Source organism: Varanus komodoensis, unplaced genomic scaffold, assembly GCF_004798865.1.
Source record: "Varanus komodoensis strain SLA01 unplaced genomic scaffold, ASM479886v1 scaffold14_1, whole genome shotgun sequence".
NCBI classification, from domain to species: Eukaryota; Metazoa; Chordata; class Lepidosauria; order Squamata; family Varanidae; genus Varanus; species Varanus komodoensis.
In genome coordinates this window covers 23506661-23531930 of record NW_025335438.1, presented here as the reverse complement: position 1 = coordinate 23531930, position 25270 = coordinate 23506661, and the positions used below count along the sequence as shown (strand labels likewise).

The following is a 25270-nucleotide window of genomic DNA, read 5'->3' as shown; positions in this document are numbered from 1 at the left end:
ACATGACTGAACTGACTTAGGCTTACTTTTGAGTAAACACGTTTAGGAGCTGGAAATAAAAAGAAGCTCCAGCAAGCATCTGTGTATATATGGTTATTCATACACAAGCCCAGCCTTCTGCTACTGCTGCTCTAAGGTTTTCTTGCTGTGATACTTTTGACAGTCTGTGAGGTAAACTGCAGTATAATGAACTTAGAGCAAAGTTGCTCAACTGGTGAACCACTAATTTATCAAGCACTTGATAGGCTGTCCTACATGCTAGTGGGAGAACAAAAGAGAGTCTAATTCAGCTTAGATGCCAGTCATTGCTCAGAAGCCATTTGCAAAGCATAGTTCATACCCTATGTCCAGCAAGATAACAGCTATGTCTTAGAACCTAGGAATATCTTTATATTCCAATTCCAATATCTCCTAGGATGTAGGGCTTGGAGAGGCTTTGCCAACGTCTTACAACCACCCACAGAATTGCAAAGTCCTCTGTCTGATACATATTTCTTCTGTGGCCTTTTCCTGTAAATGGGGCCCTGCAATAATGGAAGTAGACCTTACAAGTGCAGGGGCGAGGATTCAAGGGCACTTGAATGATGGGGTCAAAGTATACATTACAGTGATTATGTAGCACACAGCTGAGACTTTTCTTTCATTCTACTACATAGTAAATGGGTGCAGCTCAATTTCTGATTAGGAGCACTGCACACCTGAAGGAGAAGATAAGGCTTTTCTCTTCAACCACTGAGTTCCCTAAATAACCCTTGACCCTCATAAGGGTTTTTCCGTTTTTCTTTTGAAGTTTGCACTGGCACCAATGAAAGCTGTTATCCCATTCTGAATCTGTAGGAGTGGCTGGGTGAAGAGGTTTTGTCCTCACCTCCCAGAGCATAGTGGTTCCAATATGAACTGGGGCTTCACACACTGACTAGAGATTAAAAATAAAGACATTAATAAAAATTAAGATAACATGCGGCTTGACCTGCAGTTGTGCTGGTGAAAAGAAACAGTGTGCAGTGAGGCAAGGAACCTGTTCACCAAAGAGTACTAGCATTAAAGTTTTCTGTACTAGAATCTCCTAAGATCTGGAGCAGATTGTTAGCTATTTAAAATTAAAATCACATATTGCTTTATGTGACACAAGAATAGCAAGTTCTGCAGAATCAATAAAAAAATCACTTTTAACAGAATTGTCTTGAACATGACTGAAATGACTGTTCAGAATGGGAAAAGTATCTCAGATCTGCTGGCAGGAAGGCTAAACAACACCTCGGCAGATCAGCTGTCTTGAACCTGGAGCCATCCAGTTATGTGGACTGTTAATTCTTAGCCAGTACTGGGATAAAATGATTAGTGCATCCAGGGGAGGACTAGGTTGGGGCAGGCTGATCTTCATCTTGGATTACAGCAATTTCCACAAGAGGGAGACTCTCCTCATGAATAACTGACAAACACACAAAGGACTGAACAGGAAACCAAAGCCAGTAATCCCCAGTAGAAATACTTTCCCATTTCAGTTGTAAATCTGCAGTTCTAGCATAATCAACTTGATTGATGGGTCCAAGAAATGTTTATTTTGTGGTTATATTTAACTGCTTAAGTAAATACTATAATGCTTTCAAAGTGTTTAAAGTACAGGAATTGCCACTTTTAATTTATATTTGGATACGAATGTGAAAAAATGGCAGAACCCTATATAAACACAAACCTCAAATGTAAATAACTTGGGTATTTTAACAAACTATGCTTGTATAGATTGATGAAAAAATAGATTCAGGAATGTTATTTTTCAGCTTAACCATTATTTATGCATTTTGTTACCCACAAACTTAAAAGTGTATCTGGATAAAACCTGTTTTCCCAAACCTTTAAAGACGTATTAGTATGCTTTACCATCACTGAATCTTCTGGCTCCAGAGCTAGTTTCACTGCCACTTGCCACTGTTCCTCAGTTTCTTTATCATTAGCATACAGTAGGAATTCTGCAGGTCCTGGAGAAAGCTGAAAGCTTCTAGCTGCATACACTACACCATCTTCACCCACTCTAAAATCTGCTGGTGCACTGCTTTCAAAGTGGACTTTTCTGCTTCCTTCACAGCTTTTAAATCTTACTGTAAATACACAGAACACAACATCAGAGATCAAAAGGTACGTAGATTATTTGCTACAATTAGGTCAAAAATTATTGCTCGTTCCTATTAAAAGATTCTTTGAGAATTAACAACTTCCAACCTTCCACCATCACAAGGTGTACATATTGTCACTCAGTTACTGATAAAATAAACAAGACACTAATAATTAAAGCATCCCTTTCCCATTAAGACATGATTCATGAGCCTCACCCTACTACAGGGGGTTCCTATGCAAGTCCTATTGAATTAATAGGAGCTGTAGTCACCTCCCACCACCACCTGTTTATCATTTCCAAACTCTACTTCTTCCTTTCTGCCTTTCTTGGTTTGGAACATGAGATACTAGAGGACCAGTTTGGTCTTGTGAAGCTAAGAAGCTTTGCATGCCTCACCCACAAACAATCCCCTGCTTTCCTACCAATCCTGGGTTGGTAGAGATGTCTAGAAACATGCCTGGATGATCCCTGCCCACATCTGCAGCTTCGTGTTGGGAAGACTGCCTGCTAGTCCAAACTTGCTGTGTGCTGAGTAGTGGGAAATTATGCAAGACTATATTTTTCATTCATTTCAACAGTTGAAATAAAACAGTTTCTGCTGAGTTGGGTCCTTCATATAACTGATGCTGAACATTTCTCCTTAATTAATGAAAATCAAACTTAGTCCCTTGTGTGGGTGTTTGATCCTACGCAACTTCAGGATAGCCATCAATCTAGAATTTCAATCATCTCCACATATACTTTCACATTACACAGGAGTAGTCTTTCAGGCATCCAGTGAACAACTCATAACATATGGGCAAAGAATAAAAAATAATTCAGTTAGAGTGGTCCTGAAGAGAGCACTTTCAATGTTCATGTGACTGAGCAAGCAGTTTGAAGAAAGATTCCTCCTTACCAAACATGTGGGGTTCAATAGAAAATTAAAACCCACAAATTCAGTTCAAATGTATTCTGTGCATCATTTGAGTGCCATATTCATAGCTGTGGGTTTTTTCTCCATATTTTCTTGAGAACCTCTACTTGTATAACAGTTTTGTGTCTTAACAAAATGCAAATTATTACAACAGGCCGCAAGAATCAAGAAGAGACATTACTCATCTATTGGAAAAAAACATACATAAACACAGGACTTACTCTTACTTATAGAGAACCACAACATTTAATATGGTTTTCTTTTCCTCTGCTTCCCATAATCTATACAAGAAGCAGCTCCTTAGGATAATCCAGGGATCTCATAAGGTCCATTTGAACAATCCATGTTTGTATTATTCCAATTAAAAATAAGGAACTTAACAGGTGCTTACCTGACATGCATTACCAAGACCTGGATTGGGAGAAAAGTACAGAGTTTCTTTGTCCAAGCTGTGCCCACCAGGGTACTTGGTTCTGCACTACCATTGCTCAGAGAACTGAGGGAGAGGGTGGCAGCAATAGTCTATAAGGATTTTATCTACCTCTCTAGGGTTCCTGTCTCCTAGGGGGAGTGTTTGTACTGTGTGTTGGGAACCTGGGACAGATTAGGAATTCTGTTGATATACCATCCACCCTGCTGCTTACCAACTGTCTCCCTGCCTAAGCTGATGGAGGTAGTCTTGGATTTGGTATTGAGGACCCCCAGAATGTTGGTGCCGGGGGACTTCAACTTCTATGATGAGACTGCCTTATTCAGGGCAGCTTAGGACTTTATAGCTTCCATGACAACCATGGGGCTGTCTCAGCATGTCATCAGTTTGATGCACAAGAAAGGTCACACTCTAGATCTGTTTTTTTTTTTTTTTGATGGGACTGGGAGATGGTTGTTCTGATGTGCGGGGGATAACATTAACTCTGTTGTCATGCCTGGACCACTTCCTGGTGAAGTTTAGGCTACAGGTCTCCTTTTCCTTCTGCAAGAGTGGGGATTGATCAGGATGATCCACCTCAGAAACTGATGGATCCAGATGGATTCCAGAGGGCTCTGAGGGATTATCCAGCTGATATGTTGTAGAAGCTCATGTCACCCTGGAGAGCAGGGAAATGACTTGGGTGGTTGAGAGGATTGCGCTTAAGCTTAGTCTCCACTCTGGCAGAGCCTGGTCAACTCCTTGGTATACACCAGAGTCCAAGGCAATGAATCAGGAGTGGAGACAGCTAGAGTGCAAGGGGAGGAAATATTCCAACAAGTTGAACAGAACATGGCTTAGAACTCATTATCAAGCCTATTCCATGGCAATAAAGCTGGCAAAACACCAGTAGTTTGACACCTGTATTGGTTCCTCACAGTGACATCTAGTCAAGCTGTTTTGGGCTCTGAGGCCTCCTAAAATCTGTTCACCAGAGGAGACCTCAGAGCCCTCAGTGGCTGGCTGTGACAACTTTACTTTGCAGTTTGTGAGAAAAATTACTCAGAGAAATTCACCAGGTGCCAACATTGCTTTCTTTTCAGTGCCAGGCTAAAACATTTCTCTTCAGGTATTTTGATAACTGATTTTGAATTGCTTCTAATATGTTGTATATGGTTGTCCCATCACTTGATACCATTTTGAATTTCCATTGTTAAGGTTGTTGTTTTATATGCAATTGGTTTTATTATTTTAATATTTGTAATTAATTAAATTAAATTATATATAACAAGTAATTTTTGATTACTTGTTGCAAGCCACATAGAGATTCCATTGGAACAGTTTGGTGGCATACAAATATTTATTTATTTATTAAAACATTTTTATGCCGCCCCATTTGCCGAAGCCTCGGGGCGGCTTACAACAATAAAATATAAAAGTAAATATATAAATAAAATGTTTCATTGTTTCTGTTTCTATCTTTCAATATAGTTGAATAACTAAAAAGGAAAGCTAGTGCTTTCCTCATTGATATTTTTCCTTCACACAAATTGAATGCTATGAAATTCAGTGAAAATGGCTCTCTTTTGACAGTCCCTTGCTGAAAATGTATAAAATTTGTCAGTGCCCTGATAGAATTATTCTCTTCTGCAAAGAGTACATATTAACAAATTATGCTGATATATATAGCCAGTCATAATTAAATTACATTTTGTGCTGTAGGTAGTTTTTACTTCCCTGAAAGGCTTTAGCTTTGTAAATATGATTTTGATCAGTTAGTGTAATGTGTTTCAGCATTCTGTAAGGAAGAATAATTATCATTTTTCAATTAGTATTATTGGTCAGACTTCGTAGAAACATTAAGGAAACATTTTTCTTCTACAGAAAGTTATTAATACTAATGTTTCCTAAACTAATTGAAAAGGATGGGTATGTTATTCACAGCACTGTAACATCTAATATTTATTTTAAAATATATTGTGCTTCATGTGCAATCTGCAAAGAGCTGAAAAACACTGCTACACTTGGATCACCAAAGCATAAAAACCACCAAAGCATAAAAACCACCAGTGTGTTCTTACTTATCTTACAAATAGTATACAAATAAATTATTAAATATATATTAATAAAGTCTGAACATAAGATTTTTTTAAAGAATAAACTGTCTTCTATCATTACTTCACTTTAGATCTTGTAACACCTCCTGTCTAGACGTAATACTTCAGAGCATTGCCATTCATTCTGGTAATTGCATTCTAGAGACAGCACATTTCAAGTATTCAAAGAGTTTCACCTCCATTCTGTTGGTAATAATTACAACAGTTCTGTAAAGCATTACAGGACGTAGGCTTATTCACTGCCACAGAGAATACTGCCCGAATTAGCTGTTGAGGTGAAATCTAAGAAATCCCTTTGCCTCTGGCCTATCCCTATTAGACCTTTGAACATATATGCCTGGATTTAAGAAACACTGGAAAAAGTGGAGCACAAAGACCAAAAAAATAAAATAAAGCCCAATTATTCAGAATTGAAGCACTTCAGATGGGGACCTGTAACAAAATGATGCTGTATATTCCTAACACCTATAAAGATTTCTTATGTTCAGTTTAGAACTTATGGAGGATACTTTCCTATTTCCCACTGATGCATACTAAAAGATCTGGGATCAGGAATTGCTCCCAACCCCAAACACATGTGTTGAGGACAGGGAATATACCATGAGAGGAACTTTTTTTTAATACCATGGTACATGCCTCCCTAAGCTCAGTGTTTACATCCAGAATATTAGGACTTGTTCAAGCAAGTCAAAACCTTCCTCTTCCTCTATTTAATCCATTTTGAAGTTCACAGTTCAACTGTGTTCTACTATAGATTTGATTTTTAGCTTCACACAGGTGTACTGAAAGGGGTTGAGGTAAATGTATAAGGAGGAGGAATGTGTTAAGCATGATTCCTCTTTGTGCATTTCCACTGCCTTTCACTTGTGGAAGGCAAATTTCTGAAGAGGAAAGTCTCCTGTAACCATAAACCAGGGTTCTCCTCTGAGGTTCTCTCCTTTGGCAAGTGTAGAGTGATGTAAATAGGTACAGAAAGGACAGAATTAGTGTTCTACCTTTCACATGTTTACTACAAATACTATATCCACCTTATGTCTAGATCTTTCAGGGGTCTTGTTGCATTCTAACCTGTGATAAAACAGTGGGCTGTGCATCACAGCTGTTGTGCCCCATGGCAATCTGAAAAGCAGGTCTATATAGGCAATGACATACCATTTTGAAAAATGCTTACAAACTAATTTTTCTAGATTGTTTGTGTGGGTTACAATCTGCTGTGTATGCTGCGCATCTAGTTAAAGTCACCCACAGAACTGTACTGGGCATCGCACATGAAAACACATGAGCCATATGAATGAGGACAAAAGGCAATAATACCTCCCTCTTGTTCTTCTGTGCCCCCATCCTGGTTCCAAACCTGTTTGCACTCACTGCTACCTGATTTTACTGAACACCTCAATTCAAGAGCCCTTGGTCATGGGGCTGGCTGCTTATTTTCTATTTGTTTGGCAAGTTGGATTCTGGTGGAATACATTCTGGTGGAATACCCATCTCTGGCTATTCTATTCTAGGGAGCCTATTCCATCTCTGGCATACCTCTTTAGAGAGGTGTGCCTGGAATTGTCACTGTTACCATTCAGGGGACAGGCAAAGAAGTCATATAATTTTTCTGGCTATTTTAATAGTTGATTTGGGTGTCACATTTTGAGTTTAACTTGACTCTATGCTTGTCCCATAGTTTAATTTAAATTCTACTTTATTTAATTTGTTATGAAGTGATTTTAATTTGTTGTACTTTGCTTCTTTATATATTTGAATTTTAATTTTAACACTGTATTTGAACAGATTTTTAAAATGTTGTGTTGTATTAACTGTAGCAGCATATAAATTGAAACAATAAATAAATGAAAAGGTATGTGAGCATCCTATCACTAGCCCAAACCAAGATGCTTCAAGAGAGTGACAAGGGGAAAAGCACAAATAACTCATGTTTCAGCTTTTCACACAAAAGTCATGTTGCTTACTTGAAACTATGGTTCTCAGAGCAGTCATCTGTGCATTCACATATTCAGGCTCTCCACCTGTGTGGATCCTGTTGCCGGGAAGATTCTACTGCTAAGCATTAGTTTGGGTGAGAGCCTCTCTCCATCCTTTTCCTGCGTCCATGAGAGGGGCTCCTACCCATGCCCTCAGTTCCACTGGTCCCTGCCCTGGAAAAAGAATGTTGTACCACCCCAGTCTAGCCTCTGTGCTCCCCGTAGTGAGGGGCAGCTCTGTTTGGTTTGACAACAATTGGACAGATTGTACACAGATGACAGTTACATATAAGAAACTGTCTTCTTTGTGCTCTCTGTGCATTACATTGATGGACAGCTAGCAAGCTTATCCTGGAGAGGTCTGCAGGATGGTGTTGTCACTGGAGGATTGTGGGGAACACTGCTCTGCCAAAGGAGCAGTCTGTCTTTGCCCAAATGTCTAGCCTGTAGTGAATGAAGAATACTGAGGGTGTGAATCATGCAGCTGCTCTGCAAAGTCCGGCAAAGGTATTCCTGCAAAGAGGAATCTGGATTTTGCCATCACTTGTGTGGAGTGAGCTTGTGTGGACCACAAGTTGTAAATGAGCCAGCTCATAGGCTGGGGAGATGGTGTTCATGACCCAGACTGCTAGTCTCTGAATGGATAGAGGAGGGCTTTAGTCCTTCTTGGAAAAGTATGTGAAGGAATTGGAGGATGAGCTCAATAATAATATTCCATGGGTTGAGGGCCTCCTGTCATGCAGAGGTGGTGAATGAATGCCATGATAAATGTATAAACAGCTAATCCCCGGCTAGGTTAAGTAGTGGCATGTTAAATCATTGCTGTGATAGGTCGCTCATACAGATGTTTCAGAAATTCATATTAGTATGTAAATATCATGTGCCTAAATGCTGAGCTGATTGATTCTCAGAAAATATGCAATGTAAACTTGATCTGGCTTTCTCTTTTTTTTTATCTGCATGTGACCCAAATCTTGTGTATTACATCTGCTACTATCTGTCCCTTGTCCTTGGACCAAAATCTTCACATTTTCTAATTACAATGGAAGAAGGTAAACAAACAGTGAAAGAAATACAAAGTAACGTGTTATAGATGCTACATGTTACTATGTCTTCCTGGCATTTTACAAATTTCTCTATTCTGATATGCAACAAATGAAACCACATGTACTGAGGTGAACTTTAGAAATCATGACACCAAGCATGCTTCTACAGAACTAAACCATTTACAAGCATATCTAATAGTATGAATAATTCATAGACATTATAAAATTTGTTTCTAATCTCATGTACCTTACAAGTAATCTTCAATTAACTAGCTTCATTCATCAGAAAATTAAAGTGTACTTTCGGTATTATCACGTTGTATCTCCAGCTCTTATATTCTCCTTTTGGTAAAAGGTGGAAAAAAATCTTCCCTGTTGACCAGTTGTTCCAAGTGCACATCAAGAACACTTGCCTTATTAGAGGCAGATTCTGTCTGAGAAGGGAAAATTATGTCCCTTCTCTGTACCATAGCCACAGTCTACTGAATAAGGACAAATGAAATCTGGAGTACTGCTACTTACTGGCACATACCACTTGTCTGTGTCTTGGGCTGCTTCACTGAAAATTCTAGCCTAGTAAAATACCACATAGCATTGTCATGAAAACCTATTATTGAACATAAAATTAGGCAGTGGTGGTTGGGAACATCATGGACACAGAGCTGGGAAGCATAATTCACCCATGTTGCTGTTGTTAGTCGTGAAGTTGTGTCCGACCCATCGCAACCCCATGGACAACATTCCTCCAGGCCTTCCTGTCCTCCGTCATCCCCTGGAGTCCACCCAAGCTCACACCAACTGCCTCAGTGACTCCATCTAGCCACCTCATCCTCTGCCGTCCCCTTCTTCTTTTGCCATCTATTGTTCCCAACATTACACTCTTCTCCAGGGAGTCCTTCCTTCTCATTAGGTGGCCAAAGTATTTGAGTTTCATCTTCAGGATCTGGCCTTCTGAAGAGCAGTCAGGGTTGATCTCCTCTAGGACTGACCGGTTTGATGGCCTTGCAGTCCAAAGGACTCGCAGGAGTCTCCACCAGCACCACAATTCAAAGGCCTCAGTTCTTCAGCACTCAGTCTTCCTTATGGTCCAGCTTTTACAGCCATACATTGCAACTAGGAAAACCATAGCCTTGACTATATGCGCTTTTGTTGGCAGGGTGATGTCTCTGCTTTTTAGTATGCTGTCTAGATTTGCCATAGCTTTCCTCCCCAGGAGCAAGCGTCTTTTAATTTCTTGCTGCAGTCCCCATCTGCGATGATCTTGGAGCTCAGGAAAATAAAATCTATCACTACCTCCATTTCTTCCCCATCTATTTGCCAGGAAGTGAAAGGACCGGCTGCCATAATCTTAGTTTTCTTAATGTTGAGTTTCAAGCCAACATTTTGTGTTCTCCTCCTTCACCCGCATCAAGATGCTCTTTAGTTCCTCTTCGCTTTCTGCCATGAGAGTGGTATCATCTGCATATCTGAGGTTGTTGAACTTTCTGCCAGCAATCTTTATTCCAACTGGTGATTCATCTAGCCCCACCTTTCGCATGATGTGCGCTGCATATAAGTTAAATAGGCAGGGCAACAGTATACAGCCTTGCCGAACTCCTTTCTCAATTTTGAACCAATCAAACCCAGTTCTAACTGTTGCGTCTTGACCCACATATAGGTTTCTCAAGAGACAAATAAGATGGTCTGGTACTCCCATCCCATTAAGAACTTGCCACAATTGGTTGTGATCCACACAATCAAAGGCTTTAGCATAGTCAATGAAGCAGAAGTAGATGTTTTTCTGAAACTCCCTAGCTTTCTCCATGATCCAGCATATGTTGGCAATTTGATCTCTAGTTCCTCCCCCTCTTCAAAATCCTGCCTGTACTTCTGGTAGTTCTCGGTCCACATACTGTTGGAGCCTAGCTTGTAGGATTTTGAGCATACCTTTGCTAGCATGTGAAATGAGTGCAATGGTGCGCTACCCTGAATTCACCCATGCGCTACCCTAAAGACATCTCTCACTGTGGAGACAGCTAGGCTGTGCAATCCTAAATGCCAAACATTTGGTAGTAATCTTTTATAATGGGATTATACTGTAGGCTAGATTTGTCCTGGCTGTCAAGCACAGGATGCTGCTGGAACAGCAATGGGCAAGTATTATTGCAGCTATACATATTGGTATTACTGTGATGCCAGAGAGAATGGAAATGAAGAGAGTAAATGGAGGGAAACCATATTTTTTAACACTAGCATTCTGAACTAATACTGTTGAAAGCAACATACAGTGAGGGAGCATTTACTGAAGTTATTAATTCCATCTGATCACCAGGGAATGGATGAGAATATTAGCACATTGAGGCAGAAAAGGAAAAGACTAAAAATAAGAATGTAGAAGCAGGATTTGTCAATGACCTGGATGTGACAGGACAAAGAAAAGAAAGTCTCTAAAGATGTCAAAAGCATAGCTGGGTGCCACATATTTCTTTTAAGGCTGTAAACAGTGCTTGCTGGGGTGCAGTGGGAAACAGAACAGGATCGGCACCATGATTGATTCTACATTGCAGTTCTGATTTTAAAAGTTCCCCAAAAGTGTTGAGCTGTCACTTGTACCACTAGTGCCAAATAACACATCCTTGGAAAGGGAAGACATTTTCATTAGGCATATATGAGATGAAAATGGTACTCATCCTCCTATGCTGTAGTCTCAACCTTTGTGGTGGGGTAGTTGTTACTATGTGCCTAGACCAACTAGACTATATATTTAATTTAGCTTTAAGATTAAGGATGATCCTGTATTTGTATGCTTGGAAAAAGAGGAGGTAACAACTCTGGCAGAGACAGAGAATTCGGGAATTTGAACAGATGGAAACAGATGTAAGCAGGAACAGAAGATTGCCCAGAATACAAAATATCATGCTTGGAGAAAAAATGCTATTTTTCAGGGTAACTTTAGCAGTTGAAATTGTATCACTGAATGACAGCACCCACTTACCTATGTAAAGGAAGTGAGTCTCAAATGTTGTGTGATTCTAACAGAGACTGAGAGAAACAAAGAGGAAGACAAATATAGATAGAATGACTCCTGTTATGGTTGATGTACACAACACAATTACATTTAATTATAGATGTCAGTACCTGGGAAAGGGGACAGGGCAAGTAGAAGGCTCATGTTCCTTCTATTTCTAACAATTCTATTTACAGAAACCATATACAGAAATCTATAAATCCTTTCCTTCTCTATTATATTAGTTGTTTTGATATTGCCCCAACAATTTAAGTAACAATCCAACACTCACTATCAGAAGAAATCTCATTGAATTCAATGAGTTGTTATAGTGGACATATTGTATATAGAACTGTACTGTATTCTTAGTTTGAAATCCTATGCCAACTTGCCTGCACATAAACCCACTGAATTTAATGGAACTAAGTGGACTTGCATGGGATTGCACAGCTAATGAAAGTATTTCAAAAGTCCATGGTTCTACAAACAAACTGAAATACTTGGCCAATAATCTGTTTATCTGAATAGACAGCTCTAAATAACTTTTTCCAGAACAGGACTCCAGAAAGTCTTCTCAGGCTAATCAGAAGCTGCAATATGCATGAAATAATTTACCTTGGAATTACTGTATTTTCTGATGTATATCTGAAACTTGGCCACAATTTTTGACTTTGGGGACAATTTCTTATGGCTCTCATATTCTCTTAAAACAATTTGAGAAATCATGATATAACTAGTTTTGCAAGTTTCCCAGGTAGATACAGTGTAGCAAAGAATCAGTATTGGTATAGTAATTCACTTCATGATTTGAGTTTATATTCAAAGTTAAAGGCTTGACTTTATCTCTTAAGGAAAAAGAAGATACAGTTTACTACCAAACATGGGACTTTTTCTATCAATGGCTACAGAATCAGAACTCATTAATATGGGCTCAAATACATAGCATTTGTAGAGAAAAATAAGACTTTGTACACAGCATGTTTGAAGTCTTCCGAATAATTATTTGTTTAGTGAGTAGAAAACATTAAACTTTAGAACTCAAAGTTAAATGCAATCAGTGCATGATAATAAGTGCATTATTTTAACTTCCTAGGGGTCCTGGTATTAATACAGGAAGAGAAAGAAGCTGAAAAATAAAGTTTTATTTTTCACAAGTGCATTTTTCAGCTATGTGATTTCTCTTCGTAGCAAGAATGAATGTAAAATCTAAATGTCAAATTATGTCTTGCAGCAAGTTTTTAAAGACATTTTTTCTAATTCATGCTACTTTTCTTCCTTCCTGAGCTAATTAAATTAATATAAATGGTCCATTTTAAGAGCTACCTGTAAGGGAAAATAAAATCACAAAAATGTTCGATTCTTATTTTCATAGTGAAAACTCATTGACACTTCTTTATTAAAATGAGCTACCAAGTTCAACTTCCCATAATCCTCTTTGCTTATTCAACAAAGGCATCACAGGCATGCTGGAAAGAAAATAGGGATAAAGTTCTTTGTGTTTGATAGAAATGCCTATACAGCTTTTCAAAACAGGAAATGTGGCCGTCAGCAAAACACAGATTTGGTATCTCAAACACAACCCAGATTACATCTGATTCACTGATCCTTTTCAATTCTTGCCCCTACCACTCACTGACAGAAAATCTTCCTGAGCACTGACACTTCTTTTGTCTTCATTTTAGTGGAAAAAATGTAACAGAAAGAAGTAAGCATCTTGGGGGAAACAATATGCTTGTATTTAGATGGGAGATTTTGTTTTCTAATGCAGGCACAGTAGAGAGATTCCAATCTCTCTTGTGGCATTCAATTATTTAATAAACAAATGGCAAATATACTCCTGCAAAACTCCACTGAAACATTTTCTGAACCAGGAAAACCAATGAAACTATTAATGCAATTTCCATACAAGAGCTTCATTCTGGACAATAATAATTAAAGTAGTATTAAATACAAATGCTATCAAACTACTTACTGTAGTAAAGTTTCTAATGTTTCCATTGAAGACAATCTATTGATATACCAACATTAAAACATTAAAAGAATCTAAAGACAGACAATTAAAATTGAAATACCAGGAAAATCAGCTAGCAGACATGTTTGAAATATTAAGTGTAAATTTAGCCAGTGGTGAAAAATATCAGTGAGGGGGCCAGTGAGGGTGCTAGATAGTGGAGCAGAGAATTCCATAATGTGGGTGCAACTGCAGAGAAGGCTCTGTCTTATGTATCTTATGTGTGCCTCATGGCATCTCTCTAATTGATCTTCAAGAAAAAGCGGCCCCCTGCAGGAGGGACAGGTTGTCTTTGAGAAATTAAAAACCTCTTAAGGGTCATAACTTGAGTTGGAAATTAATGCTATGAGATACAGACTCATAATTAAAATGGCAACAAGACCAGGGTGCTCCTGGGAGTCCATCTACACCAGTCTTCCCCATGCTAGATGAGCATAATGGAAGCTGCCGTCCACTGCATCTGGAGACCACTTGCTTGTGGAATGCTTGTTTACATATAGCTAAAATAATGTAGATATGCATCTAAGATTTAATGCTTTTTTTAGATTTTACTTTAGATAAAGGCACTGACCAGGTTCAAATAACGGAAAACCAAGAATACAAGTTGAGTATGGATTACCAATGAATCACATGTTCTCATCATATGTGAACCCTGCACTATGGTTTCTATGGTTTAATTATGGGTTGCTAAGTATAAAATACCCAGTGTTAACAACAGCAACCCAATGTCGAACTTCAGTAGCAGCGGCCAGACTTGCTCAACCAAAGAGCCACTTACAGGTAAATGTCAGATCTTTGAGAGCTGCAAGTGGGCACCCACAGGTGGTGGCAACAGGAGGCGAGCAGCAAGCACAGTGGCAAGCAGGAGCAAGCGGGAACCCATGGGTGCCCACAGTGGACAGCCATAAAATAAACTGAGAGCCGCACGCAGTTCCTGAGCCTCAGTTTGACCACCACTGAACTACAGGGTTATTCTTGAGAAAAGGAATTTTCTTCCACAGTCAGTGGGAACTTGTGTCTACTAAATAATGTCTTAATATCTAAAGTAATGGTCCATGAGATCATATGTAATTTTATCAAGTTGGCTGTTAAGTCTTACTGAGTACTACTGGTCTGCTGTCTGAGCAGGTGGGGATCACCTTGGGACTTAGAACATATCAAGTCAAAACAAGCCTATAGCCAAAAGCATCCTTTGCAGTCCTTTCACTGCTATTTCTGTCTAGATAGATATTTGCCTCCCAACGTATACATAACGATGGACTGCCTCATTTAACATGGCTTTTTTGGTCAACTGGAAGAAGAACTCTCTCTGACAAATTCATTCAGAGAGCAGCTGGCGTGATCCTGTACTTAGTGGTGTCCAAGCTTCTCTTTCTGCTTCTTTTTTCCACACATGAAATCCAGACTGAACAATGCAACAAATGTCCAAAAGATCTACTTAGCCTCTAGTCTCCAAGGTCCATGAAAGCCACTATCAGGATCATACTACAGGTCTACTTCCATTTTTGGGCTTTAATTTGGTCACATATGTAGTTTCCCCATGTGAGCTTTCAAAGTAGCATTCAGGAAGTTTACAGTTTGTCAGTAGACCTGAAGGCGTAGTAACTAACTTGCAGAGAGATATACAGAAAAGACTGATCCACACTTTAACTTCTGAAATGCTGAAAACTCACTCCTCAAGAGTCATTACTTATCTAATATTGTGAAAGGCACAGTCTCCCTACAACTGTTTTTTATCCCTCTGATACTGCACACAAATAAATCATTATGTAAATTTATGAGTAGTACTGCAGAAACTTAAATAACCTTTCCTCATTCTTCTTTATTCTGCTATTCTCCTCCCTACCAAGAACTGAAGCCCCTGCCTTTACCCATATCTATTCATGCCAACCTAGATACCTGTGCTTGTGTGCTTGTTTAAATCAGTCTTCCCTGGCTGAGAGATTATAGGAATTGTAGTTCAATATATCTGGAAGGCACCATGTTGGAAATGGTGACATTTCATCTTATTAAAAAAAGGAGCACAGCTTCTTTACCCCCCACCAATAATCTATACGATCTATAAATTAGTATAGGGTTGGACTGAAACTTAAGGTCTGGTACCCCTGTTAGCTTTTTAAAAAAATAAATGCAGATGAATCCAACAGGTAAACACCAGAAATGCAGATGGAAATGCAAGAAAGAGGGTAGAAACCTGGATGTGAAATATAAATAAATAAGAAAAGATGCAAACATTATAACATTCAGCTAAAGAGTCTCTTATGTTATAATGTCAGCATGAATTTAGACATATTTTAAGATACAGAGCCAAAACAATGCTGTGCAAATTTATGCAATATATTCCAAGTAGCACCCTACTTAGTGAACAGGCACCTGTAGTCCTGGCTGAGTCACTTTACCTCAACCATCAAAATTTAGTACAGTGCTGAAGAAGAAGAAAAAGGAAATGAGCAGACAGTTTGATATATTGGTATATTTGTTTCCTATGATAAATCAAGCACGTTCTTTGCCTGGACTTTCCAGGAGCCATACCTAAATGAAAAATACAAAATACTGCACTTGTTATTCAACCTGTGCTAGACTGAGATAGCAGGTGAAAATGGCAAGAGGCTTGATTGATTATAGTAGCACTAAAATTCTTTTAGAAAAGGCTTAAGGGCTGGAGCAGAATATTACCTTTGAGTAATCTATTGCAGAAAGAAGAAATTACATGAATTCAGAGATCACTGAACATAATACATATACTTCAATGAGAACCTTGAATATGATGCAGCTCATAACAAATTTCATTAATACAGAGCTTACTTTACATTGGCTACTTTCTCAGTCACCTAACATGACATATGCATCATAGCTCAGAATACCGCCCCCCAAAAAAGAAAGTTGTTCTGCATATACCTTGTACATGTGTGGCTAATGCTGCACCTTGAAAACTAGGCTAAGGGAAGTTTCACATCTTACTATGTGGCTTAGGGGAATTATTCGTGTAAGATTTTTTCTCATCCAATGCATGAAGTGTTGTTCAAATGCATTTTCTATGCATACAGAACATGGAACACTTTCAGGTAGACAGAATAAATTCAGTCACTAAAACAATATACAGAATAGCAGTTTAGAACAAAACTGCAAACCGTGAAATGACAACCTGCTATCAGCCTCTGAGAGCCTGAAATTCAGCACTGGCAGTTGAAACAACTGAACTCTCCCACCACTATTTCAGCAAATTGATGATACCATCTGCATGGCAGTGAGAATACAAGTCTTGCCAATCTACTTACTAAAAACCAAGGCTATGTTTAAATGATCAGATGTGGCTTCACTTAATTTCATTCTTCCAAAGCTACATCACATTCTGATCCTATTTTGCAGATCTACTCTTAGCAGATAATGAACATATAAAAATTAATATTGAAATTTCAGTTAGAAAACAAGGCTCTACTCTTAGTGTTTCAGTAATTTGCCTTGGTGGTATAAGAACAATCCCGAACAGCATGAACCAATTAAAGCAAATAAGATACATTCAGGTCACACAAACTATATTATATCAAGGTATAGTATAATACCTCTTAATACGTCTTTTTATTTTTTCCTTACTCTTAAATTATCTGGTTAACCAAGAACTATGTCTCATGAACTGATGGAATCTGAACCAACATAGTTGATTAATGGGCAGCTATTAGCCTCGTTACTGAATTCTTAATAGAATGGATAGTTATATGGTACCTGCTAGGTTTCAATCTATTCATTTAGAAAGGGCAAAAGGAAAGGATGTAACAACTGAAGTGTAATTCCTGGTAGAAATCCATGAGCATTGTAGGAAACCTCTTAAGAAGCACTAGCAATGTGACAAGATAAACTCAACAAACCAGGTATTTCAGCTTTGCCAAACATGGCAGCCTTCCCACAAGCAATTTTGATGTAGATAATTTTTAAAAGTTAGGAAAGTGGTTATGTAAATACAACCCAAGATAGTTCACCAAACTTTTAAGGAAGCATTTCAACTAAATTTCCAAGAAGACAGATACAATTTTTTTTTTAGAAAGGTGAAGGGAGTTTTATGGTATGCTGTCTTTTTTAGTACCCATGAAATTACTAACATAGCTACCCTGTCCTAACAGTTCCTGGGACAGTTTTTACTTAATTAATGTATGTATTTTTGGGTCAGATTATATATCTGTACATTTTATGGCCTACTGGAGGGCCAGGAGTAGAGACAAGTGGCTAACTAATGAGGCAAAGGGAGAACAGCGGGGTGGATCTTCCTTCTGTATTGGATTTATACTGCAGCTGTGATGTTGTCTATGAGCCAGGCTCATACCATGCATGAAGAACCCATTGTGAACTATTCTTTAAACATTATATCACTCTTTCTCAAGTATCTGCATCCAAATGCTGAATATTTTGCCTTTTAAAATTAAGAAGGATTTAGTTGTATATTTACATGCTAGTCCAGCAGGCATGGTTTAACATAATACCTGATTACAAGAATGCTTCACATGCAATTTCATAAGCATATGGCATGTGAATTACAAACAAGGTAGTACAGAAAGCACAAGTACACTGACAGACTCAAAATAGAAGGCATCAATTGCTTATCAAAATGTAGAAGCAAAGAGCAGCAGTGGATTAAAACATGCTTTACTTGAAGTAGAGAGCTAACCTAAAATTAGTCGTGTCTGAAGTTTAGCTGCTGAAAATGAAATGGCTATTTCACCAACAATGAAATCCTCCCACCAAAACAAGAAAGCAAGACAAAACCCAAAACAATCATTGTAACTTGACGAATATTCATTCATTGCCATTTTGAAAAATTTATATACCCGAATGTATGAATATACCATGTAAGATGAATATACTAGTGTTTTATTTAGAAATGTATCAAATTTGAGTATGTAAACATCATGCATATATGTTACCAATTATTAAACAAACAAGCAACATGCATGTGGAGCTGCCGGAATAAAAATTAGGGGGAAAAGGATGATTAGCAAAAAGGAACCAACAAAATTCTGACTGATGCATCAAACACCCATCTTCACTTGGCTGAACTCCTATGGCACATGACAGCTACACTCATTTGTAGGTTAGATATAGCAGGATAAAAAACAGCCAACATCATGCAGGAGTGAAAGCAGAATGAAACATGAATGAGGTCTTCCAACTTCTAAAACTGTGGTAATGTTAATGAATCTGTCAGTAGGATGTTGCATAATGGTCAGGTGATTCAGGCAAACAAAGCATTTGAGTGTATGACCTGATATGAGAGCACCAAGCACAACAACCAAATGTAAATTAAACTGCCATGAACCCCTAAGGATTGATACAGGGGTGGGGGGTGGGGACTCAGTACTCCCCTAATAACATGGAATCCCTGGAAAAATTATCCAGTTCTCATATTCTTCCTCACTTATTACTATTTCATGGGTCAACAGCTTTAGAATTTCTAAACTATTTTTAAATTTTGTATTAGGAAAACTTTTTATTGATGTTTTTACTGTATCACAGTAATATTTTGGAACAGTATTGACTACACAGAAGCTTTGGTTATTGAGTACTATATAAGGAAATAAATTACTAAATAAATAAATAATCTACTTCTGCATATTCTCAGAAAACCTATCAACATAACCATAATTCGAGTATATATTTCAACAAGAAATCTGTAGAAGAAATTGAAAACTTTTATGCAGGTGCTAAAGAGGAAATCGATAGCACACCAATTAGGTGTGCTGATAATCATGGGTCACTGGAGCCCAACATAGGAAGCAAAGCAGAATCCAATTCTGGAGAATTTCATCGGGGGTCAGAAATGAACAACTCATAGAATTCTTTAAAACCAAACATTTACTTATTGTGAATACATACTACAGGCAACCAATCAGAAGACGAACAAAAGAGAAAAACCAATACACCTCTTCCAGAAGATGTACACATAGATGGGGAAAGAAAGGGAGGGGAAGTTGTGCCCCTAGAAAGCTGTCAGCCAACAAACTTGCAATTGCCATGAACAGGTAAGAAGCAGAAGCAGAAGGTGACAGAAGTAAAGTTCTGAAATATTCAGAATCCTGATTGCAATTTTTCAGGAACTATCAAGTAAGGCAAAAAGAATTATTACAATGGCCACTGCAAGGAAATAGAAAGGAAGGAGGAGAACCAATACACCTCTTCCAGAAGATCCAGGAAATCAAAGGGAAATTCAAGGCTAGATTAGGAATGATGAAAGACCAACAGGGAATGCATTACCTGATAAAATAAAAAGACTGTGAAAACAATATATAGAAGAACAATGCATAAGCAAAAAACTGATGACAAACTTCTTTGAAAAGGAATCCTATGACCAACCTGCAATATCAGAAAGTAACGTGAACGCTACTCTGAAAGCTTTTGGAAAAAATAAAGAACCCAGAGTAGAAAGTGTAGAAGTATTAAAAGCTGAATATGTCCAAATCCTAACAATAATATGTAAACAATTAAGGAGAACAAAACAATGGTTCACAGACTAGAAACATTCACTATATATTCCAGTCCCCAAGAAAAGGGATGGAAAAGGCTACAGGAACTATAGGAACATTGCACAAATTTCCCATGCAAACAAAAATATGCCTATGGTATTACAACAAAAATTTTTACTCTCCATAGAGCAGGAAATGCCTGATGTTCAGGCTGGATTTGAAACAAAAGAAGTACTCAAGATCTTATTGCAAATACATGGTGACTAATGCACCACTCAAAAAACATTCAGATCAGTCTATGCTTTATAGACTGCAGCACTGCCTTTGACTCCGTGGATCGGGAGAAGCTAGGGATGGTTCTGAAAGAAGTAAGTGTGTTTCAGTATTTGATTGTAAACTGCATTTGTTAGGCCAGAATATGGACAATCAGAATGGTTTCCTATAGGCAAAGGCATTAGACATTATCTTATCTCTGTATCAGTTCAATCTGTACGCATAACATATTATAAGGAGAACTGGATTAGGCTCAGAGGAAGAAGGCATGAAAATTGGCAGAAGATACATTAATAATTTAAGATATGCAGATGATACCATTTTACCGGCAGAAAGCAGCAATGAATTGAAATGACTCCTGATAAAACTAAAAGAAGGAAGTGCAAATGGAGGACTGCAGCTGAACGTTAAGAAAACAAAACTTATGGCCACTGAAAAAGTATAGAACTACTGTCAATGAAGAAACTGAAACTGTGAAAGATTTTGTGAATACCTTGGCTCAGTTATCAATACAAAGGGAGAATTCAGCCAAAAAAAAATGGAAAAAGACTCAGACTTGGAAGAGCAGCAATGAAGTGCTAGAAAAGATAACCATAAGTACATTTTCCCTGCAATCAAGGCCAAAATTATTCACAATATTGTTTTCTCCATCACTATGCATGGGTGTGAAAGCTAGACAGTAAAGAACACTCACAGTAGAAAATGCTTGCATCCAAAACATAGTGTTAGAGGAGCACTTTGCGAATACCCTCGACTGGCAGAAAGATGAACATGTGGTCCTAGATCAAATAAATCCAGAGCTTTCTCTGGAAGCAAAAATTGTTGCACTTTGAGCACATCATAAGGAGGCAAGACTCACTGGAGAAATGCAATCATGCTAGGGAAAGTTGAAGGCAGAAGAAGTGAAATAGAACAACTATGAGAAGGCTCAATTCCATAAAGAAAGCCACAGCCTTGAATTGACAACAGCGAAGCAGGGATGTCATGGATAGGACATTTTGGAGAGCTTTCATTCACAGGGTCACCATAATTTGTAGATTACTGGAGAACATGTAGTAACAACAAAAGTTTTAAACAACTGTCCAATAAATTATACAACAGTATGAAATACTTAATCCTATTTCTGCTACTTTCCATTTTCATAAATATGAGACATCTCCTTTAGTAATAGCAGAGGTGGTGACACAGTAATTGCACCAACTATGGAAAACCCTTTTAAAAACAGCCTCAGATGTTATGCATGCTTTTATTTTCTAAATTTTTGAATACACAATTCATTTTTGACAGTTCCCACATGGGTAAGAGTACATCATGTGGAAAGTATACATGACGTAAAAATCTGCTGGTCCTTTCTATATCCAATCCCTACCTAGGGCAGCAACACAACAGTAACAGTGGCATTTTTAGTCCTTTTTTATGTTTAAACAGTGCAGAAGCATTAATCTCAACATGCAAAGAACAGATCCATTTCTAATAGAACAGCAGATGGAAAAGCTAAATGTAAAGAATTCAGATCACTGTACTACTAATATATCAATCCTTATCATTTGAAATATTGGCCAAACCCTTGCATCTGTGACACCAGGATACCCCTCGATTCCACTACAGTTTATGTGTAAAAGACAAAACAATATGTAGATTTTGCACAACCCCTTCATTCATAAGACATGAAAGAAGCATGCTGGAAATGTTTTAAAAATAGTGTTTAAAATCAGAATGTTTAAAAGCCAGAGTATATTCTGGAGTGGAGTGAATTTCTTAAACTGTGCTTCCAAAAGAACACCGATTCCAAAAGAAAAGTACCGAAAAGAATACTGTTTTTATTATATTATGACATATTCATTTAAATAATTTAAATTTAATATTTAGCTATTAATTTAGATATTTTGATGAAAATGAAACATCACAGTAGAACTAAGGAGAAAGAGAAAATTTCAGTACTGGACTTGATGTATTATGTCATCCTTTCCTTAAATCTCTGCAAGAAGCTGTTTTTACCAACACCATTTTTAACCAAATTTTCAAACATATAAAGAAGCAAAAATCAAACCACTGATATTTTTGAAGGCTGAGAAGGTGATATAGATGTCTGTTTAACAGAAAATTGGGCAGAAGAATATCCAGCAATTCAGAATGAAAATGTTTTTTTAACCTTAACCAAAGACAGTACATTCCCAAGTCATAAACTGTTACAAGCTATTACAGTCATATCACAACATTTCTCTGCAGAAGACTAAGTTGTGTCTGTGTCAATGAAAGAAAATGAAAACTAATGATAGTCTCAAGGTCTACACATAACATTATCTAGTGAGTTACTAGAAACAGAGGACACAAATGAAACAAGTGATTTATTGTGCAACTGAACAGCTAATGTAGGACAGCCATTGTTATTAGTGTGAAATTATGCAAAGGCTGATAGAAATGCTTAATCTGAACTGAATCTACTAACTATAGCCTGTTAATACATGCAAGAACAGGTTGTAATATGCTGACATAAAGCTTTTCTAATCAACCTTTCAAAACCACATGACCTTCTAAAACAATCACTTTGTTAAATCAGACTTCCTAAGGAAAACACCTATTATTTTATTCCATCAGCATGTTAATAGAGCTACAAGAGACTCTTCACATAATACAAGTTAAATAATGGAGCTGCCATATCCCCGTGCTGGTTTTTTGGCCATCCAGCCCAGTATCTGTCTTCTCTGACTAGCATTGGTTTAGATCAGGCATGTCTCAGGCAGAGGTCCTTCCCATCACCTGCTACCTGCTCTTTTCTAATGAGAGGTGCTGGAAGACAATGCTGACATCTTTGTCTGTGAAGTAGGTAAGAAGCTAAAACTCATCCCTGATCACTTTTGGTTTCTGTATATATTTCAGCAAACAAGCTTGTGAACCGCAAGTATGACAACAGAGTTGCTTCATGTACATGTGTACTTTGTTGAACAAGTCACTCAAGTGACTTTGAGAAACAAATATAGCTTATTTGAATCCCATCTTTAAGAACTATTTGTGAATATTTTAATCACCATTTAAATTTTCACAAATATGTACCTGACATGGGTACCTAGCACTAACACAGAAATGTCTGATTTATAGAAATAAGCAGCTGAAACCCATGTGGCTCCAGTGTGATTTGTAAAAATTGGCTGACTATGCACAAACTGTGCTCCAGCCATGTGGTTTCTGGATGCTTATTTGTGCAAATTTCTTTAGCAATTTAAAAAAGTGGTCCATCTTAAAGACCAATGTCCACAAGAAGGCTTCACTTGTGCCAGTACAAGACTAATGAACAGGAATCTGGATGGCTGAATCATAAAAATCTGCTAGATTTTCTCTTGCTATTTGATGCCTAATACTAGTGCTTTTTTTGTAAAAAACGGTGCTGGAACTCACATTGCCGCCAGCAGTAAGCACTCAGCGCGCGACCACACACACCAATCCCAAGCCGAGCAGCGTCCCAAGCCGGGCAGCACGGTCACAAAAGCAGCCCGCAGGAACTATGTTAATGATGTTTGCCGCTGACCTGCTACGCTGACAGGTGATTCAAAATCACTTCATAAAATCCATTGGAAAAAAGGTGCCGGAACCGCTATTCTGGTGTGTTCTATGACCAAAAAAGCCCTGCCTAATACTATTGCAGACATCCAGGTTCACTAGAGCAAACACTCAGAATTCTTGTGCCAATTTCTCTACACTGGAAGGAGACAGCTGCGGATGGGGCATGAGCCCATAGGGAGCAGAAGCCCTGAAAGCACTGTGGCCTAAACGAAATTGTTTGGGTAACAAAACTAAGTAAAATTCTGTCAGCTAGAGCTACCACAGAATTATTGATGGAAGGCACACAGGTATCTTCTAAACATTTCTACTATTTGTTATCTTTCAAGCAATTATTTTGCTCATATATTCAGAATACAGTATACCTCCGTGAAGTCGCGGTTTAGCGTTCACAGCCTCAGTCTTTCACGGAACTTTTCTCCAAGCGAGTCCAAGCCGATCTCCTTGTGAGTAAACCGGCGCCTTGACATGTGATGGCTTACTCACAAGGAGACTGTTTCCTCCGCGTTTGGACTCGATCAGAGAAAACTATCTCTGTGTGCTCTTGCCCTTACCTCGCCATGTGCCGCCCCGCTGGCCCAGCCTGCGCTTCCCGCCCACACTGCCTTGGCAGCCGGCATCCATCGCTGGCACCAAAATTCGCAGTTTTTCACAATTTACGGGTGCTTTAGGAATGTAACCCCCATGAATTTCGAGGGACTACTATACAAATAAAACTTTGTCCCTAAATCCAGCACTAGAGTTATCACAATTGTTCCAACAGTTGCTGCTACCTATAGAGCCTAACTGGTAGAATCATTAGAAGGCTTTATGAAACATGCAGTCAATCCATATAAAATGCAAAATGTAGTCAAAGATATCCACAGTCATACTCCCACCCACAAATATGATGGATCATCTCACCCATTGTTGGGAGCCCTAATTAGCACATTCCAATAAAAAGGTTTTTCAAAGGCACACATTTCTTTCATCTACATGCAGAACTGAAAGTCAGCAGGAGTCCTGATACTTGAAGAAAGCAGAGTGATATTTGCAGATATTAATGAATGGTACCATGGTGCAGATAAATTAAAAGAGTGCCAATAGATTTCAGAGAATTCTTCACCATGGAGGAAAGCATGATTTCAGTACATCTAAAATACCATATTTTTCAGACTTTTGGTAGTGGTGTTGGTATTGGCTGCCAGCCATGGAACTACAGTATATTTCCCTCCTCCCCCAAACAACAGCTTGCTGTATTTGATCTGTATCAGTTAAAGCTATCCACTATTTTTATAGTCATGTATATCTATATCCTGCAGTTAGGAAAAAAGTTCTGAAGAAATCAGGACTACTAGGAAGGCTGCTTTCCATTGGCAGATGGAACTAGGATTCAGAAGAGCAAGGGTCTCAAACTCAACTTACCTGGGGGCA

At 38.2% G+C, this 25270-nt stretch overlaps 1 protein-coding gene across 2 annotated transcripts in view; it reads right to left on the bottom strand.

Moving 5' to 3' along the window:
* CDH2 (cadherin 2) overlaps positions 1 to 25270 on the bottom strand; it is a 119663-nt gene that overhangs the window by 31481 nt on the left and 62912 nt on the right. Inside the window, exons 1-2 of one of the 2 annotated variants that reach the window (XM_044424388.1) lie at positions 19450 to 23662; positions 1882 to 2099 (exon numbers count right to left, since the gene is read on the bottom strand). In XM_044424388.1, the coding sequence (XP_044280323.1) occupies positions 1882 to 2099; positions 19450 to 19579 (348 nt within the window). In that variant the 5' untranslated portion in view covers positions 19580 to 23662. Of the gene's footprint in view, positions 1 to 1881; positions 2100 to 19449; positions 23663 to 25270 lie in introns of those variants that run through there. The other variant, XM_044424386.1, reaches the window with a different exon arrangement.